Source organism: Nomia melanderi, chromosome 8 (genome assembly GCF_051020985.1).
Source record: "Nomia melanderi isolate GNS246 chromosome 8, iyNomMela1, whole genome shotgun sequence".
Taxonomy (NCBI): Eukaryota; Metazoa; Arthropoda; class Insecta; order Hymenoptera; family Halictidae; genus Nomia; species Nomia melanderi.
The window spans coordinates 14,567,724-14,587,500 of record NC_135006.1 but is presented as its reverse complement, the minus strand read 5'-3'; the positions used below and the strand labels follow the sequence as shown (position 1 = coordinate 14,587,500).

At 45.7% G+C, this 19,777-nt stretch overlaps 1 protein-coding gene across 15 annotated transcripts in view; it reads right to left on the bottom strand.

The window, feature by feature from the left end:
• The window catches only part of kcc (solute carrier family 12 member kcc), a 209,700-nt gene that overhangs the window by 45,753 nt on the left and 144,170 nt on the right, over positions 1-19,777 (bottom strand). The window contains exon 1 of one of the 15 annotated variants that reach the window (XM_031969496.2): positions 8,038-10,185. The exons of the other annotated variants lie outside the window; for them this stretch is intronic. Within the exon in view, the coding sequence (XP_031825356.1) occupies positions 8,038-8,107 (70 nt within the window). The 5' untranslated portion in view covers positions 8,108-10,185. Of the gene's footprint in view, positions 1-8,037; positions 10,186-19,777 lie in introns of those variants that run through there. 15 annotated transcript variants of the gene reach the window in all.

Sequence of the window (19,777 nt, the reverse complement as noted above, 5' to 3'; positions counted from 1 at the left end):
CGAATCTTCGTATAATTCAAAAAAGAAACGACACATTGAACATATTGAATATAATGAACCTCAAACATCAAGCATTCATAAATTCAAAACACCGTCCCCGATCGACGTGTACCAAACGTATTCGCATTAATTAAATTCAATGGAAAATCATCGTCAGCCCGACATTATGCTTGAAACAAGAGGCGAATGGAATGAATTCAAATAAAATATTTCACCGGTGGCAACGAATTGAAATTTCCATACACGATCGACGCGAGGGAAACAGTTTTTCCAAGTGGCAGGCGAGCAGAAACACGATCCGCTTCGCGGCAACGATGCGATTCGACGGAACGCCGGCAACTGAATTAATTTCTCGCGTCATTATGCTTCCGCCGACGGAGAAAGGGGGAAGTTCTGGCGAAAAGACGCCGGCTTCAATTTCAAAGCCCGGATTTTCCGAGGCAGCGCCGGCGTCAGCGCGCTCAGGCGTGCCACCGTGGATATTCACGCTCCGCTCACCCCTAATTGCCGATTATTTAAATTTTATCGGGCCCTGAGACAGCTCGCGACCCGCCATCGGACATCGTGTTCCACGGCCTCGAAGCTCGTTCCCGTGGAAATACCACGAAACACCGATAAACCGACCCCCTTGAGCCGCTTTTACATTGCCCACCCTTAATCAGTTACTCTATCAAATGCATTGAATGTCTACTATAATAACCATTAGCACGTCGGACGTGGGAGATATTTTTATAAAGAGAGAGGCAAATAAATTCCTTTTGAACTAACTATTCCTGCAAAAGTAATTCGTAATCAAAATAAATTCTGTAATCATCAAACGTTTGAACTACATTAGCTAACATAGAAATGGATACAATAATAATATGTTTATGTAAATAACACCTTTGAAAATTCCATTTAACAGAGATAAATATGTATAATATACAATACTCAATTATTCTATCAAATACATTGAATTCTACTATAATAACCATTAGCACGTCGGATGTAGGAGATATTTCTATAATGACAGAGACAAATAAATTCTTTTCAATCCCTTTGAGCTAACCATTCCTGCAAAAGTAATTCGTAATCAAAATAAATTCTGTAATCATCAAACTTTTGAACTACATTAGCTAACATAGAAATAAATACAATAATAATCCGTCTCAATGTAAATAACACCTTTGGTAATTCCATTTAACAAAGATTAACACGTACAATACACAATACTTCATATAACACAAAAGTTAACGAAAGCGAATACATTTCCAACTCGAATTAACTATTCCTCTCTAGAGTAAAAGTTCCAAGTGTTTGTTCCACTGATCTGAACGTATTCTACTCGACGCTTCCTGCCGGTGGTAGAAGTATACTTTTCGGGTGCATACGTTTCAAGTGTACCCGTGCAATATTCAAGCCGACTCGAGGATCCTTCGGCAAGGAAAATATGATTTCCTTTATTCCGTAAAAGTTTACGGTGTCTGGCGAATTACAGTGAAGTACACGCGTGACGGTGTTCCCCACTTGACCCCGTTCACCGGGGTCATAGCGATTCCGGTGAGTACACGATACAACCGCGGAAGCCTTCGAACAGTCGGAAGCTCGCGGGCTTTGCCCGCGGTGATGCAAATTTAAAGAACAAGAAACGCTCGATGGAAGGCTGAGCTAAGGAGCTTTCGGGAAAAAGCCGCGGATACGATCCCGGTTCGACTGCCTCCGCGATCTTCCCCTTTATTCCGCCGTATATCCGTATAGACAGTGCTCCGGCACGGTTTATTTAGTTAAGATACATATCATATAAAAATGGCAGCTCGCACCGCTGTTAATCGCGGCGGTCGCGTCGTTCCGATCGACGCATATTAGATCTTATAAACATTATTTGGTAAATGTTTCAATCGGTTTTCGTTGATCCAATTTCACGAATATGAATCCTGATTGTCTATTTCTACATCTACAATTTCCAAAATCTTTAGAAGTAGATTGTTAATTTAAAGATTGTTTGCTTGTACATACGAGATAGCACAGGTGAACAATTTATTCTACGTTCATTGTCTTTTGAGAAGTTTACCTATGCTTACGTAGGACAGAAACGAAAGTGGTAAGTGACGAGCTGTGATCAGATGTAGCTAATAATAACGATATTTTTGAATTCGTAACGGAAACTTGGAAAGTAGTATCTTTGACCTGTTTCTTGTACTCTGATGTATGTTTTCTTGAGATATTGTTTGTTTAAATTATCAATCTACTTCTAAGCAAACAATATCTCAAGAAAACGCATCACAGTACAAAAAACAGGTCAAAGATACTACTCGAGTTTCCGTTACGAATTCAAAAATCGATTCGAACCTGAATGTTACAAATTGTAAATATTACAGTTGTATTACAAATTGTAAATAATACAGTTGTGGTATTACAAATTTATCGATTACAAACTGTACGTCCCCAATGTCCGCTTTAACGAATTTCCAGAGAAGATAGCAGCAGCGCTGCACAAACGTTGAAAAAAGTGACAAACCACAGAAACGAGCGGGTTATAAAGGGTGTACAGAGGAACAGAGAGAGAGAGAGAGAGTGTGGCTCGTTAGAGAGCGTAACGAGAAAATGAAAATATAAAATATAAAGCGGGGCGGGAGGGCCGAAACGAATTATACAATCCGTCTCTGCGACACAATACCGTGACAGCGCCGCTGGCATTTTAACCGTGCCGCGGCCATTACGTTGCCATTCACGTTTCCACGGGGCGAGCCAGTATTTACGGGTGTGCCCGGGCAAACAACTGGATATTTTCCGGCGCTAGCGAGCTTACACGGCCCCGCGTGCGCCGCTGCCGCCGCGGATCCCGTTTTCCGCACACGTACTATGTTAATGCGAATTCAGATGAAGCGGATCGCGTATACGGCAGGAAGAACTGAACCGAAATATTTTTCTAGCCGTCACGGAACATGAAAGACACTGCTACGGAACACGTACCGAACACGGTTTCCATGACAGCAGTTGTTTCCCTGTGTTCCCGAGGATTCTGGGATGTTCCTCTTCTTATAGTCCTCCTTCTGCCGTTTACGAGGTCAACGGATCCTCAGGATAGCCAGTGATACGATAACGACGGTAATGGAGTATCCTCTGCGCGAGGTTTGTATTGTTCAGAGAGAGAATGGAATATTAACCCTTGCACTCGGTGACTCTCAGTCACCGCTCGATTTGACACAGTGAAACTATAAAATCTGATATTGCAGTACCTAGAATTTTTAGCGTAGGTCCACGGCACGAGTCATGGAACACAGGGGAAATTACGTGTAACACGTTCTTTGACTGATAATTGTTGTCTTATTAACACGTTGACTGCCACGGTGGTCACCGGTGACGGGAGCTTCCAAATCGCTCGATAACAATAGGAAAATTGATGTCGAAGAAAAATATTTGGCGACGTAAGTAGCTGGATAACAACGTAATGTGAGTACTGTGATACCGAATCGTGAATAATGTAGTATCTAGAATTCTTAGCGTAGGTTGAGGTATTTTTAAGAAGAGCGAATGTAAGAATGAGTGTGAATGAAGGACAGGTTGCAAAACGGTCGAGGGAAAGCGGCCTGCAGCGTCGCGGACCCAAGATTGCAGGGCCAGCTTTCCAGGGGTGCATCCGAGTGTTTGCGATGAGTGCGAGTGAGAATGCTTGTGGGAGAGAGAATGATTTTTGGGAGAGAATGCCTGAAGAGAGTTGCGGGAGAGAGTCGTGTGTTGGCCTACGTGGCACTGAGTTGTACTTTTTACGCGTTGTCCGTGTTGTTTCCATATTTTATATTTTGACCATAGTTTTAGCTTTATTTTATTAAACATATATGTTTATTCCTAGCCCTCGATTACTCAAGATCCACCCTTTCATTATTTATATTATAGTAACACTATAATATCAGTGTAAAATAGGTAAAAACATTCATCGCAGGAGACTTTGCCAAATTTCTGAATTAATTTCCAGCGCAAGTGGTTAATGACTACTCGATCACGCATCGAATCGAAGAGTACTTTGCGTGATTGGATCGAATTCGATTCGCATCGAATCGAATTGTACTTTTTACGTGTTGTCCGTGTTGTTTCCGTATTTTATTAAATACATATATCTATTCCTGGCTCTCGATTACTCAAGATCCACCCTTTCATTATTTATACTATAGTAACACTGTAATATCAGTGTAAAATAGGTAAAAAGAAAATTTCCCATCGCAGTTCCCGAAATCGTTGTCCCAGTTCGCGGTGAGCCGCGACGAAAAGCCAATTTCTGGGAAGTTCGAGGGCTGGGCGACCCGTGACGCGAATCAGAAACTCGTTTTGCGCGGAAAAATTCCGGCTGGCCTCGATTATGCCTTGTTCCCCCCGTAACGTCGCGCTTCTTACCGATAGCGATAAGGCGTCGCGTTTGCGGCTCGCGCATTGTGCACGCGGTCCTGAGATTGTGCCGTCCTAACGACGGGAATTTTTTCGCAGGAAGTCGATGACTTACAACGTAAACGAATCTGCGAACCGATGCAATTAGATCTGTCTAGAATTTCATAAAGCTCCGTTTGATCCATTTCCTCTGGAATCTTCTTTTTACGAGTACAATGGAAGGGAGACTCGATAATGTTAATGGGAATGTTCCGTAGTGAGCTGGAGATGTTCCATTAACGTGATATCAGATATTAATGAGATAACGATGATACGAATCTATCGAATCGTATCGAGATTTTCGATTTAATTATTTTACAAGCTACAGTTGGTTACTTCGTAAAGGAAACATTGTATTCGGAAGTATTTTCTATACAATTTTCCTTTTCTTCCTTCTATACATTCATTTATTCCTAATTAACCCCTTATTTATTTTCCAATTGCGCTCAACAGAAATATTTCGAACACAATTCAATGGAAAAAGAGAAAAATTCTGCGGTTCTATGGCTACGTTTACTGAGATGCATTGTAATTAACACTTTGCACTCGGAAGTTTTTCATTAGAAATATTTTAGCGTCTTCTAAAGCTTTGTCCCTCAATTTATATAAAATTTGATACTTAATATTAAACTTAATTACAAAATTTGATACTTAATATTAAACTTCGCATAATGCATCAATTTGAGAAATATCCAAACAAAGTAGCTTTGTCCCTCAATTTGTTTGAATATTTCTCAAACTGATGCATTGTACGAAGTTTAATATTAACCATCAAATTTTATAGTTTCACTGTATGAAATCAATTGGTAAGTGAGAGGCACCTCTCGAAGGGTTAATAGAAAAATAATATTCAATTTGGACTTACAAGAATTAACCCTCTGCACTCGAGAATATTCTCCTCAACAAATATTCAATATTTCCTGATGATACATCAATGATACGTTTCACAACTAACATAAAGAAATACCTAAATTATAGAAAATTTGATACTGAATTCTAAAATTTCGTCATTTTGTTCCGTCCAACCAAATGGCGATTGAAAGGCGTCGCTCGAGTGCAAAGGGTTAAGTGACATTCATGCTCAAGTTCTATTCGAAATCTACCACGAGCCTGACAATATTGTAAGGGTTAAACCGTTCATTGTTTAATTTCGATTAAATTCAATTCACATCGTCGGAATACTTTCCGCGCGTTTGACTCGAAGATGCCTTATCAGAGGCCGTTCAACGCTGTGAAACGGAGTCTTGTAGAATGTTCGACGCTACGAGGGACCTATTTCGCCCCGAAACATCCCTTTGCCCTCGCCGAAACCAGCGGCCACCGTAAAGGAACGCTCTCGTCGCGTTAGAAGCACTCCCGAGCACCAAATAAGACAGCGGTCTCGCGCTCCGAGACGCTTCACCCGAAATCACCGGGAACTTTGATGGAATTGCCTCTGTCAATTCACCACAAAAGACGCACTAACCTGGCAGCATCGAAATGCAAAGGTCGAGCACACTGACGGTATTCTACACCGAACAATCTCTAGACTGACACCTACACGATAATCGAAATGAATTCCAGCCACGCTCGGACGACGAAAATCTTCGCTGAAGTTTAACGCGACATTTCTCGCGCTACTTTGGCTTCTATCATCTTCATTTGCGAGTGATTCACGATTAACAATACTAACGAAGTTCAACGAAGATCAGTTCAACGTTCGAGCGTCGAAATTATTCACAGACGTCTTGGATCAATTTCGTCTTTCGCTGTTCGAGTGAACACCGGTACATCTGCTTCGTGCTAAGTAGAAGAGTTCTCAGAGATGAGATTATTTTTATTCGATGTTTATTACACTTTATTCATAGACGTCTTGGATCAATTTCGTCTTTCGTTGTTCGAGTGAACGGATACATCTGCTTCGTGCTAAGTAGAAGAGTTCTCAGAGATGAGATTATTAATCGCTGTTAATCGATGTTTATTATACTTTCATCCAAGACGAAGTCTATGAATAAAGTATAATAAACATCGATCAACAGCGACGAATGATCTCATCTCGGAGAACTCTACTTATCACGAAGCAGACGTGTCCGGTGTCCGCCGGATCGAATCCTGACAATATATTAAAGAATTCCCAGCAATCCCGGTAATAACGATCAGAGTGCTAATCCCTATATACCTGAAACTTCTAAGACCTACATTCCGAAAAGTCAGAGCCAATCGCGGAGCTCCGCCGCCTCCGCTTTCCACATTCCCCGCGGCGATATAAAATCGCCCTCGCCCCCCGAGATCCTTCAATTCCCCGTTTTATACGTTCCCGAATGGCAAAAGCGCCCAAGATCCGCAGTCCATTAACGATCAAAGTTTACTCGAACTTCCCCGAGCGACCCGGCCTCTTCTTCGTCGTCCGCTTTCGCTCTATCTTTTCAGATTCCAGGGCAAGTGGAGCCCCGACCGGGCCGGTGCCCGGCCGGCCAGCAAGAAAGCATGGAAAATTGCCTGGTCGCCACGCCGCGGTTTAATGTATTCGCGGCGAGAGGCGAGAGGCGGGGGCGGCGGGGACGGGGGCTGCCGGCCGGGACCCAATTTCACGCGGCGAGACGTCGAAAACCGGGACCTCGGAGTCGTAGTCGAGTCCGAGCCCGAGCGACTTCGCCCTTTGATTGCCGCCGTTCGCCGTTCGAACCAATGTTTCACGTTCTGCTGATCAAAGGGGAAACGCGGTCGCCTGCCGGCGGATTCGTGATACGTGACCCGCTCGCGAGGATCCGTCGGCCGCCAGCCGGCAGCGCTCCTTCTCTTTTCTCTCGTCTCTTTCTAATTAAAAAGCCAGGACAATTGGAAACCCTCGGACATATCGTTCCTCTTTGCCCCGCCGCTGCGAGACGATTTCCCCGGTGTCGTTTAATGAGAATGCTCGCGCGCCGACGTGTCCTCGCGTGGAAAATGTTCGTCGAGGCTCGTGACGGACGACGATTGGGGAACGGAGATTTCAGGGGACGCTCGCGGTGCGGAATTTTTCGTTTGAGGATTGTTCACCGTCGACGCGAGATTGTTGGATGCTTAGCCTCCGGAGGCGCTGAGGGTTTGGAGCGATTGATGCTAGGAACTTACGTTTAAGATCGCAGTTTCTGAGCGTGGGTTACGGGACACTGAACTTCGTGCTGGCCGCGAGGTTCTTAACTCATCGGACAAATTGATCGCTGGGGAATGATACAGTTTATATGAACCGTAGATGGGCTATGAAGATTTTCTGAGAACAACGCAAACGCGAGGACAATCATGTGTAGCCTATGCGTCTAACCGCAGAGCGACTTATTCTACTAGAAACGAGAACCTTTATACTTCAAGTTCCATTGGCATTCTGATTAGCGACTATTCTTTCGAGTACACCAGTACTCGTCCCTCCATACAGTCCAAGATTCTCAACGAGACAAGCAAAAGTTCAGGATTTTTAATGGTTGCCCGTTGAACCCTCTAGCATCCCGTAGAGCCAAGAAAGCTTCAGTGTACCCAGTGTGTCAAGAGAACTAAATCTACCCAGAGAACGACGCGACAACGGAAAGATTTGAGAGCCAACGGAAGGATCGTGAATAAAAGGTGAAGCAGAATTCGAAGGCGCTAAGGGTAAAGAGTCGATAGAAGGATTAATCATACCGGCTTCCAGTCGAGCTGGCGAGCCATCGGGCACAGTTTTTCCCTGAGACTTCGGCGTGCCCTCGCTCATGGTTCTCCCGTCGCGTCTTCGATCCTCCGGGGGTGGGCTAGACTCCCTGTTCCAGCGGCCTCTCTGGCTCTCGGCGTCCTCTGCGTGTGCCGCCGATTCACCCTCGTTCGGCCACTCTTTCCCACGTTCCACTCTGCTCCCCTCCCGGCGTCCGCAGTCCCGATCCCCCGTGAAACACTTCCGAGTCGCGGTTAAACGGGATGATCCCTTCTGCAGGAACCAGAGCTCCTCTCCTCCTCCTCCTCCTCCCTTAGAGCAGTCTCTTTAACGAAGATATCCGTCACTCGGCGTCGAAACTCTCGGACCTCACCCCTCGTTACCGTAACCGATCGCCACTGAAAAAGAGTCTCCTCGGTGGACGACGGAAAGACAAGCCGGATCACCGTTAAACCCGAGCCTCGGGATCAGCGTGCGTCAACGGACCGACGTGCACATCTCCGAGAATGTGTCTGCGGAACTCGAGGAACCCTCACTCGCGCGAGCCGCGGAATCAAAGAACTCCCGGAATCCTGACTCGCCAGTGGCCGGTCACAAGGGTCGGCGCCGCGCACCGTGCTCCGGAGCGGTCGGTTCCCTCTCCGGTCGTAGAAAACAATATATCCTCCCTCGCGGAGAGAAGCAGCAACGGCGACAGCAGCGGCGGCAGCGGCGGCAGCAGCGGCGGCAGCGGCAGCAGCAGCAGCAGCGACAGCAACCCGGGCGCTGTGGAACGAACGAGGCCGGGAGAGCAGCGAGACGGGAGGAACACGCGCCACCCGGACGGCTTCCGCGGAGGGTGTGTAGCCTGTTCAACGCTTCAGCCTGATCTTCCGCATCCCTCCTCTTCCCCGGCTAGTACGCGAGAGAGCCTGTCCCTCTCCCTCTCTCTCTGCCCGTCCGTCTATCTGCCTCGCGCTCTTCCTTCCTTCCTCCCTCCCTCACGTACACACGCAGCCCGTGTGCCGGATAGACAACGCGCGCACCGACACGTATACACGCGAGGTATCCCGGACACATACACACGGGGGGCGCACGGATAGGACGGGCACGGAGTGCGGTGGTCGCGCGTTGTGTCACAAGGTCACGGGGATCAGAGTGAGGATCGGCTGCTCCAGATATAAAGGCAGCCAGGCAGTCGGCCACGCAGCCAGAGTCGGGCCGGCTACTCCGGTTCTCGGGGCTCTCGCGCACGCTCCTCTAATTAACCGAGACGGAACAACGAACGCCGGCCGCGGACGGGTTCCCCGGAAGTGTCGACGCCGTCCGTTCGGCTAGGATCGATCGGTGTGTTCGTCCGCGATTGGCACGCGTAGGCGCATCGACAGGTGCACACCGCGGGTTCGCAGCGTCCTCCTCCGTGTCCTAACGATGACGATGAGGATCTTCTCTGTATCCTCCTCTCTTCAATCTCTCCTCCGAGCTTCCCGACGGGTGATCGATAGTCCTCGACGTTGCTTGCTCCGGGGAAGAATCCTCTGATCCGATGGTTCCTGGAGAATAGAGGATCGCGGAGCTGATCGGAGCTAGGCTAGGCTCTCGCGGCTTGCAGGTCACCACCCCTGGACGCTCGTCTTCCCTGTGGATGCTGCGGAGTGCTGGAACACCTTCGCCACCTCTCTCTCTCTCTCCCCCTCTCTCCGCCGCCCTATCCTCCTAGTCCCCTCCCGTCCTCTTCCCGCCTAGACTCCAGCCCTCCTTCTCGCCGACCCCCCACCAATCAACCCCGCCGTCCGTTCGACCGTCTGTCGCGTCGCGTCGCGTCGCGTCGTTTCTTTCCTCTCGGGTGCGTGTTCGCGAACGGTTAACCCCCGACGCGGAATAATAATAATAGCAGCCGGGCGTGGATCGCGGAGCGCGTCTCGCGGCGCGTCCTCTGTCTCGCGGCGACCACCTTCCTGCCGAGGCGGGGGAGGAATCGGTTTTCGGCCTTGCGGACCTCGGAGAGGCAGAGAGAAGCACACCGCAGGGGAAGCGTCTCTCTCGTGCGCGATCGCTCGCACCAGGACGTGGCCGAACAGGGGTTAGGAACGAACACTCCCGGCTTTTCCAGGCCTCCTTCCTCCCTCGCTGCTCGCGCACGCTCTATGGGACCGTGCCCTCTTCCCTCCTCGCCGCTCTCTTTCTTTCGCCCCTCCTCGGGCTCCTCTCCCTCTCTGGTATGCGAACCCTCTTTCTCGCTCCCGAGCCTCGCCGGGATCTCTCCTTTTATCTCGCGGAGTTCTCCCTCTTTCTCACCCCTACCGTAGCTTCTCTTCTTTCAATGTGCTGTGTCCTCCCCTTGTCCTCTGTGGACATCCTCTCCTTCCAGCCTCAGCTCTCTTTTCATCTCGCGAATGCAATCCTCTGTCGCAGCTCCGGCTTCTCTCTCTGCGACGTCCTCTTCGTCTGTTCTACATCAACATCCTGTTCTCTCTCGGTCCTCGCCGAGATCTCTCTTTTCATCTCGAACGATCCTCTCGCTTTATTCTCTCGCGAGGTACCTCTGTCCTTATCCCCGGCGCGCGAGACGGCTCTCCTCTCGGTCACTCCCGCGACGAAGCGACGCGTCCCGGGCGCTCCGAGCAGCTCGCCACCGCTTCTACACCCCCGGATCCACGCCTGCGCCGCGACTACCCCCGGGGATGCCGCGTACTGTCTCCTCTTTCTCTCACTCCTGCGACTCGCGAGAGGGTTGCGGCCGGTCGCTCCCTCCCGCGTCTGGATCGACTCTCCTCTCTTCTCCGCCGGCGGAGTGGGAGGGAGCGCGGGGGCGAAGGTGCATCCCTCTTTAGTTCGGACTCCCTTGCATCCGATTCTTTTCGCTACACCGATACCTACGTCTGGCGCACACCTCGTTCCGCTGACGGAACGGGCTGTTTGTGTTTAGGCTTCTTTCTGTCGGCTACCAAGATAAATGCGCTACGGTAGATGCGAGTCAGCGTGTTCGGGCTTTTGAAATTTAATTATTAGCTAATGCGAATGCTCGCGACTTTGATGGACGAGCTGGTACTCCCGATTCGTCGGGATCTGGTTTCATTGTTCGGATTCTGTCGAGTTCTTTGGAATTTTTGGAATCTGTTTATGAGTTAATCGGAATGCGCGTTACCTCGATGGACGAGGAGTTCCTTTGATTCGTTGAGATCTGGTTTTGACAGTTGGATTCAGTAGTCCTTTGGAATTTGGAATTTTTGGAATTTAATTATGAGTTAATCAGAATGCACGCAACTTTGATGGACGAGCTGGTTCTCTCGATTCGTCGGGATCTGGTTTCGTTATTCGGATTCTGTCGAGTTCTTTGGAATTTTTGGAATCTATTTATGAGTTAATCGGAATACGCGTTACCTTGATGGACGAGGAGTTACTTTGATTCGTTGAGATCTGATTTGTTATTCGGATTCTGTCGAGTCCTTCGGAATTTTTGGAATCTATTTATGAGTTAATCGGAATGCGCGTTACCTTGACGGACGAGCAGTTATTTTCGATGCATTGAAATCTAGTATTATCTGCGCTGAACTGTTTGGAATTTGGAATTTCATTATGAACTGATGCGAATGAATACGATGAACGAGATGTTAATCAATAGAAATCTATTCTTACTTCGATGCAGTAATTGACTTCGGGTTTCGAATTTCTTAACGGTTTTTGAAATCGGTATCGAAAGGGAGGAGTGTATAAAATCACCATAGATGTGCATTGAAAACCTATGTAATATTAGTTTATCGATTCTATACGAGTGACTGTAGTTTTCGTTTGCGTATCGACTATCGCAATGCAGAAGCAGTTTGCAACCGACACAGAATTCGGAACAACAATTGCGGAATTGATGCAGTTTTAACGTTACCTTTGAAGAATTCAAACTGAAACGAAAGTCGGTCAAAAACGATGCATAACTGAAACAGTTACGTACAAGATACATATTTAAAACTGGATTGCGAACGTTTCCATATTCCCACGATACCCGACGTCGATTCTCGGCGGAGTGCTCGCGGAGATTTCATAATCCTCGTAGGAACGTTATGCACGGTACGGAGCCTTATTAAGATATCTCTCTTTTATCGAGCCCCGGTTGACGAGAGACGCTATAAACGCGCGAACTTCCGCAGTCTACTTATACGTCGCGCACTTAATGCTGACAATAAGTTTAGAATACCTTATCTATTTATATTCGATCGATTCCGACATGTTATTACCGTGCGACGTGTCTTTTACACATGCGAAGAACCTTTAACCCCTTGCCTCGCAGTTCCTTTCATAACCAAGGTAACCGAAGCTCCACCGAAATACCTCGGAAATCTGTATATTCGTTTGAAGCTCGAACGATTTAATATCCCAAAGATTAAAGTCCGTTTAAAAGTAACGATCCACGGGAATCCACGTAAATCCACGTAAATTCACGTACTCTCGAAAGATTGAATATCGATACCGAGAGTTCGGTATTATAAGGAATTATTGATCAAGGGAATACATTCTGCAGCGGTTTCAATTGAAAAATGTTCCCGGTAAATAATAAATGCGGAATTGAGTTAAAAATCGAGGCGGAACGAGCGTAACAATACCGAGGAAAACTGAATACGCGATCGGATCGAAAAATACCCGGAGAATCGGGCGCGTTTAGAAAGAGATTCTTGATTCCCGTGATCCGCCGGTGCCCGACAAACATTCCGTGAATAATTCACGCGGCGGCTGCGCCGTATTTCCCGCGAGCTACTTTTTCCCCGAGTCATTCGGCGGAAGCTTTTCTACATTTTTATCGCGCGCGGAAAGCGCCCGCTCCATCCTTTCCCCGAAACTCCTCGCAGCCGCTGTATTTCTTTCTATTTATACGGCCGCCGCGCCCTCGATTCGCTTCCTCGCGAAAAGTAAATCTCCTCCCGTTGGTCCTCTCTCGTTCGAGCCGGATCGCGCGCGATTTAAACGCTCGCGACGGCCGAGCGACCGATATTCTGAATGCCGATCGGCGGACCCCGGATTTCTACGTGTTCATGGGGAATTCATTGTTGATTAAAATTTTGTAAAGTTTATTCAATTTAAATATCCTCCCGACAAAATAATTATTATATTAAATGAATAACAAATTTTGGGTCAAGGGTCCTCTTGGCCCCTAAAGAAAATAAGCATTTTTGCTTAAAATTTAAATTCATAATTTATATTTGAAACAGTTTTGGAAGTGGAGAATTGCGTTGACTGCACAGAATGTTATGAAATATATGAAATATCAAAGGTGTAGTGCTGTTTACAAGGTTTAGTGAGGAAGAACCGTTTCGATGGTAATTTTATTTTTGTTATTGGAGTTTTAAGGATTCACATTCGAATTTATGGGAATTTTCAATAGGAATTTGTTGAAATTCTGAACTTGAATCTGTGAAGATCGTGAATTTCACGTTGTGAACCTGACTTCGTGAACGTTTTGAACTTTACTTAAATCCTATGGATATTGTTATTAGAAATTATAATGTGGGAACGGATGTATTTGAGTGTGTGAATAGATATATCGATGAGTGACGAATGTGTGTGCAATAGAATGACGCGACTACGTGTGTGAGCGCGTTTTGAATGAATGTTCAAAGCATTGGAATATTCTAGATTATATTGATTTTCTCCATATGTTAATAATGTTCGTTTTTTTATGAATCTAGAATATTCCAAATATATGTGAAGTCAATGCATGATAACGAAAGAATGTTCCAGAAAGTGTGTGAGTGAGACAAGAGCATCTGAGTATATAGTGTATGCATTGTTTGATATAGTTAGTGTTTCATTGTGAGTTGTCAAGAAATAATTATACTGTTTCTAATAAAATTCTCTTTGTCCTACAATATTTAGAAACTGAATGTCTCTCGGTTTTATTTTTCTATTTTATTTAGATCCACTGGATTTTTCGGAGAATCATTGGATTTTCAATTTTTACTTTAGATGTTGCATGTTAAGATTAAAAATCTGCCAGACTTAGGCTGAAGTATTACGTCGCAGCCTCTATTTTCTCAATGAAAACGAAATTCACGAGTTTGAAAAGAATCAGCGACTACGCGACGAGTTCTATTCGATTTGCGGCAAAATGGCCGGTGCCCGAGTCTTCCTCGCGGGCGGCTCTTTCGAGCGCTCGGCACACGGTGTCCCATTTAAGCTTAAATTATCGCGCGACGTCCGCGCGTTGATATTCCTGTTCGTCGCGTTCTCTTTCCCGCTTTTTATCCGCGGAGCGAGCTGCAACGTTCCGCGCGGATCGAGGCGGACGCGTTTCTGTCTGGCTTTCGCAGAAGTTCGCGGCAGGTATAATTTCCAAACTAACTGCGTCGCTGGAAAATTGCACGATAACGATTCGAACGCAATCAATGGGTTTCTCGTCGACGAACTGGACACTTGCATTTCATTTTAAATTTACCTGGAATTTCACTCTGCTCCGTTCGACTTTTAATCCATCGAACTTGCTAATAAAGACTCGTTCAAAAGTAAATTAGTTTCCTCTAACCCGGGATTCCTCAAAACATTAGGCTATAAAAATTCTTACACTATTTACAATCATGAAACATTCAATTCCAAACTATTCAAATATCCTGTCACTCTTCTCCATTTCATCGGAAAGTCTCTCGTTTCCTCCGATCTCTCCCTAAAAGGAATCTATCTTCAAATCGTCGTTAACCTTCAATGCTTCCAAAATTTACTTATTACTGTGCTCAGACACGAGCGGTCGTAATTGGTCACGCTATAAATCTCTACGCACCGATGGCTATGTCTAAACTGAATAAACCGTGCCAGAACAATCTCATTAGATAACTACTCTCACTAATTTTTTTGCGTACACCCAATCACTTCCGTATCTTCGGTAAACGTCCACAAAAGCTGTTTAACATCCAAACGGTCAAATCGCGAGCAGATTGACGCATTCATAACCGTCCACCGAAGTGTCTATAGACACATTTGACACCTGCGTGCCAAGCCAATTAGAACGACGCGGCCGCCGCGATTAACAGCGGTGTCGTTCCTTTTCTTTGGCGGGCGGCAACACAATTTCCCCGGGTCGGCAAACAATCATCGGGAATCGAGCACCGTAACGAGCCTCAAATTCGAGGACCAACATTGACGCGGGGTCAATAGAATCAATTCCAAAAATTGAACGCGCCGCCGGCGAGTTCGAGCGCCGGATCCGCGAGAGGAAAAAAGATAACGGAAGACAAGGGAATCGGAAAGAGACCGCGGGGAACAGACGGGAAAAGAACGGAAAATCAAAGCGAGCAGCGGTGAAGTTTTCGTCGATCGAAATTTCACGAATTTCGAAGACGCGAACGTTCGATTCCGTTCCGAGCGGCGTCCGCCTCGAACACGCGCGCCGGAGATATAAATATCGTGGCTTTATGTGGAAAATAAAGTGCAGTCTTCTTTTTTCCCTCCGCGTTCAGCTGCCAACGCTTAAATACTTAACGCGTCGAGCGCGCAGCCTTCTGCTCTCCGTTCAGGTAACAGAGGGCGATTACACAGTCGGAATACAACGTTCGTTTGAGCTACCTTTGCTTGGGATGTTCATTCGAATTACATTTGTCGTTTCACCTTGACACTGCCGGTGTCGTGTCATGTACTATTATTTTGTTATTACTATTTTAATTTAATGTGAATTTCGTGTCCCTGGGAAAGTAGATGTGTAACGTAATACTTTAGCCTAAGTTTGGCTGAATTATTATTTCGGTACTATTGTTTTGTTATTACTATTTTAGCACTGTTTTACTAGAATCCGTCGCGTGGTCGAGGATTCTTTTCAAACTCGTGAATTTCGTCGTGTCCTTGGGAAAATAGATGTGTAACGTAATACAGCCTAGGTTTGGCTGAATTATTATTTTGGTACTATTATTTTGTTATTATTATTATAGTACTGTTTTACTATTAACTCTTTGAACTCGGAAGTATTTCGGTAGAAGTACTTAAGATTTTCTAACGAGACGAAGATGATATTTTTGAAAATCAACTCAGAGATCACAAGTAAATTGAGGAACAAAGCTTTTTTATCCTAATATTTCACACATGAATGCATTATACAGAGTTCAATATTAAATATCAAATTTTATAATTTTTCATCGAATCAGATGACTGAGAGTTACCTTTCGAGTGCAAAGGGTTAATACTCTACCATCACCGTTCCATCGTATCACTATCACAGTTATCGTTCCACTGACACTACCATTTAAAATAAACCCGCAGAAAAGTCTCGATCTCGGTCCGAAAGCTCCTCCGGACGACTCGCGGGAGAATCCGTGATTCGGCATTCTATAAATTCCAATTGCGACAGACGAGCGAGCGGCGGCGGTCCCGTTTCTATTTCAATAAACGATTCCATAACGGCGTATTCGCATAATAAACCGCATTCTCTCGCGACAACAAAGACGCGATCGATAGATTCGTTCAGAGATTGAATGCCGTTCACGGATTCGTTTGAATGCGGCTTGTTAGAGAAAAATCTCTATATTTACGCGCCCCGGTGTCCCGGTGGAATAAAACGGGATAGAATTTCCACGGGGGGAAGCCCGGCCGCGCGTTAATTGAATAACAAATGCCGCTGTTGCCTTGATTTTTAATTTACCCCGCCGGGGACAGGGAATTTTTTTCAGACGACGACGACGATCCCGATTATCCTCCCGAAATTATGCGGGAGACTTTGGGGAGCGGTGATTGCGCGCGTCTGTCGCGGTAAAAAAAACTCTCCCGTTCCTCTTCCCTCCGGTTCGCTTTATACTTTGACTGTTTCTCGCTATTGTCGCGTTTGACGGATGAACGAAAATAAGGAGAGACGAAACGGGAGACAAATGGTGTACCCTGGTACCACGGAACCACGGAAATCAGTCGCGACGAGGGAAATACCCACGTGCACGCGTATAGTTTCCATCCGTCGTTTCACCGGCCTACGTTTTCATCGCAACGATCGACAATATTGCTTCTACCAATTGATTTCGATGTTTAACCGTTTGGACGCTAAACGACTTTTGTGGATGTTTACCGAGAATGCGGAACTGATTGGGTGTGTATGCGAAAGAATTAGTAAGAGTTATCTAATGAGATCGCAAATATTGTGTTATTACGAAAAATATCAGAGAATAACATTTATTCGAATGAAGTTACTTTGATTTATTTGTAGAAGAACATAGTAAGAAAATTATCGTTGATACTCATAAACAAAAATGCGGAAGTGATTGGGTGGGTATGCGAAAGAATTAATAAGAGTTATCTAATGAGATCACCAATGTTGTGTTATTACGAAAAAATATCGAAAAGTGATATTCATTCGAATAAATTTACTTTGGTTTGTTTCTAGAAGAATATAGTAAGAAAATTATTATATTAACGGTCATTTAAGGAAATATTAAATTCGATTAGAACTAATTGTCAAATTTCAAAGATATTACATAACAATATACCTGAGTTTTTCTTATAGATAGTGATATAAGTGGATCTCGCTGAAAAACCGTACAATTTAATTTTCTGATAATTAGCCGATACGCGAAGTGTTAGTAATCTTGCGTAGTACGATATTCTTCAAAACAACTTGGAAAATTCACATTTCTGTGACAACCGTTGACAATTAACGTTTCATTCGTTATTTATTTATAACGAATAATTCATATTTCCTCGGTGAGTGTATTACAATCAATATAATAAGAGTAATCAGCGAACAATGAACAAAAGGATTAACAAACGTGTTTCCCGATCTCTGAAGAGTTTCGATTACCGGATCCAGGACAGTCCAAGAATAAATCCAGCGGTGGAATTCGATAATAATAACAATTACGAAGGCTTGAAATAATCTATACCTTCCTGTCCGCCGAACCGTATCGAATTCGAAGCGCGCTCGTTACTTCGACGCACTTCGAGCCGCCGATGAAACGTCTCGTTTGTAAGCTGATTTACATCAATTACATTCAGACGATCGAATCGGAATGGACGGTTATCACGATCCGCGGAGTGTCTCTCGAATAAATGCGCAACTACCTTCGTTTCGTTTCGCGTCGGTTGGAACGAGGATATTATTGCGCTGCGGTCAACGTCGCGGCGATCGAATTTTCACGGCGAAAGTCGATTGAATAGCCGATCTGTTTATGCCGCCAGCGGAAAGCCACTTCGAAATGTCACTCGAAACTTAAGGCTAATTCCAGTCTCCACCGGGATCGAGCTGGATTGGGTTCAACGAGGATGTAACCCCGGTAATAGGTCCGCCAAGCTTCTATTTACGACCCTTAGTCGGGTCCAAGGCAATCCACCCCTTGTTCTCCGCGCGAGATCTATGTCCCCGTGCCGCGCGGTCCTTTACGGCGGGTTTTTACGTCGGATTCGCGGCGCACTTGGTCCAGAACCACCGCAAATACTGCGGTTCGCTAACCCTTTGCAGGAGTTTTTCGTTAGAAGTACTCGACATTTTTTAATCAAGTACCAACGACACCCTTTCGAACTGACTTAACGAGAAATCGCTCATTGTCACATTTTGAGACAAACATGTAATTCTTCGTTTCGCTTTAGTTTTTCGTTGGGATATATTTTAAGTGCATTTGGCCTGCATTTAACGAGTATACACTTCATTATGTGATTTTATCAAATAAGGTCGAATAAATCAGTAAAAAATCAGCAAGAACGATGGCAGTAACAGTAATAGTAACAATATCAGCAATAATAGTAGTAAAAATTCAACAATAATAACAGTAACAATAATGATACTAACAGCAACAGTGACAGTATCATTTAATGATAGTAGTGATATTAGTAATAATAATAAGAGTAATAATATAGTAAAAAATCAGCACGAATAATAACAGTGACAATATCAGTAATAATACTAGTAAAAATTCAGCAATAATAATAACACTATCAATAATAATACTAACAGCAATAATAACAGTAACAATAATAACACTAACAACAACAGTAACAGTATAACTAACAACAACAATACTCCAAAAACAATATCAAAAAGAGAACCCTCATTCAAACGAAACTCTAGAAACTCTAAATTCCACCGATTCATCCCCTAAAAATAATTAATTACCGCAGTACGGGTCACGAGGGTATCTCGCCGTCGCAGGTTCCTCCGGCGTGCAATTTCTCGCGATCGCGGATCTTCCCGATTCGGAGGAACGCTTCCTGTCCCCGGCGTGCCGGGCAGACGCGTTTCAATTCGCCGGAAATTTGGCGAATTCGACCCCTTTTTTCCGCGTGCCGTAACGACGAGCCGCGATGGCGGGTGGGGCGGGGGGCAGGGGAGAATTTATTCGTCCGCGGAATAGAAATTTTTTGCTTTCCCTCGTTCCGGCGGCCCCGGTCGCCGCCCCCGGGGAAGGATTTCGTCGATTCCTCCTTTCCCGATGATCGTTACGGTTCGGCGGGAAGCTCATCATCCCCCGAGGAACGTTTTCTTCCGTGCAAATTTCACGCTCAGACTTCCCGGGAACGGTTTCGCCGGTTCCACCGGTTACCCCGTAACGGCTGGCGTCCATTTCAGGGCGAAGTTATCGCGAGCCGCTCCTGGGAGCGTTTTTAGCGAGCTGATACCGCGCTCGGAGCACTCGAGCAGCATTGTTAAACTCATTGTCACTCTCGAAGCGGTGTATAACTTTCGAACAATACCCCGGGGAACGAGTCCTGATAGTTTTACTCGCAAATGGACGCGTGCCCTAAGAAACGGAATCGGGTTTTCGCCGTTCCTAACGATCGCGGACGCGTCTCCCGCGAGCCGGCGCA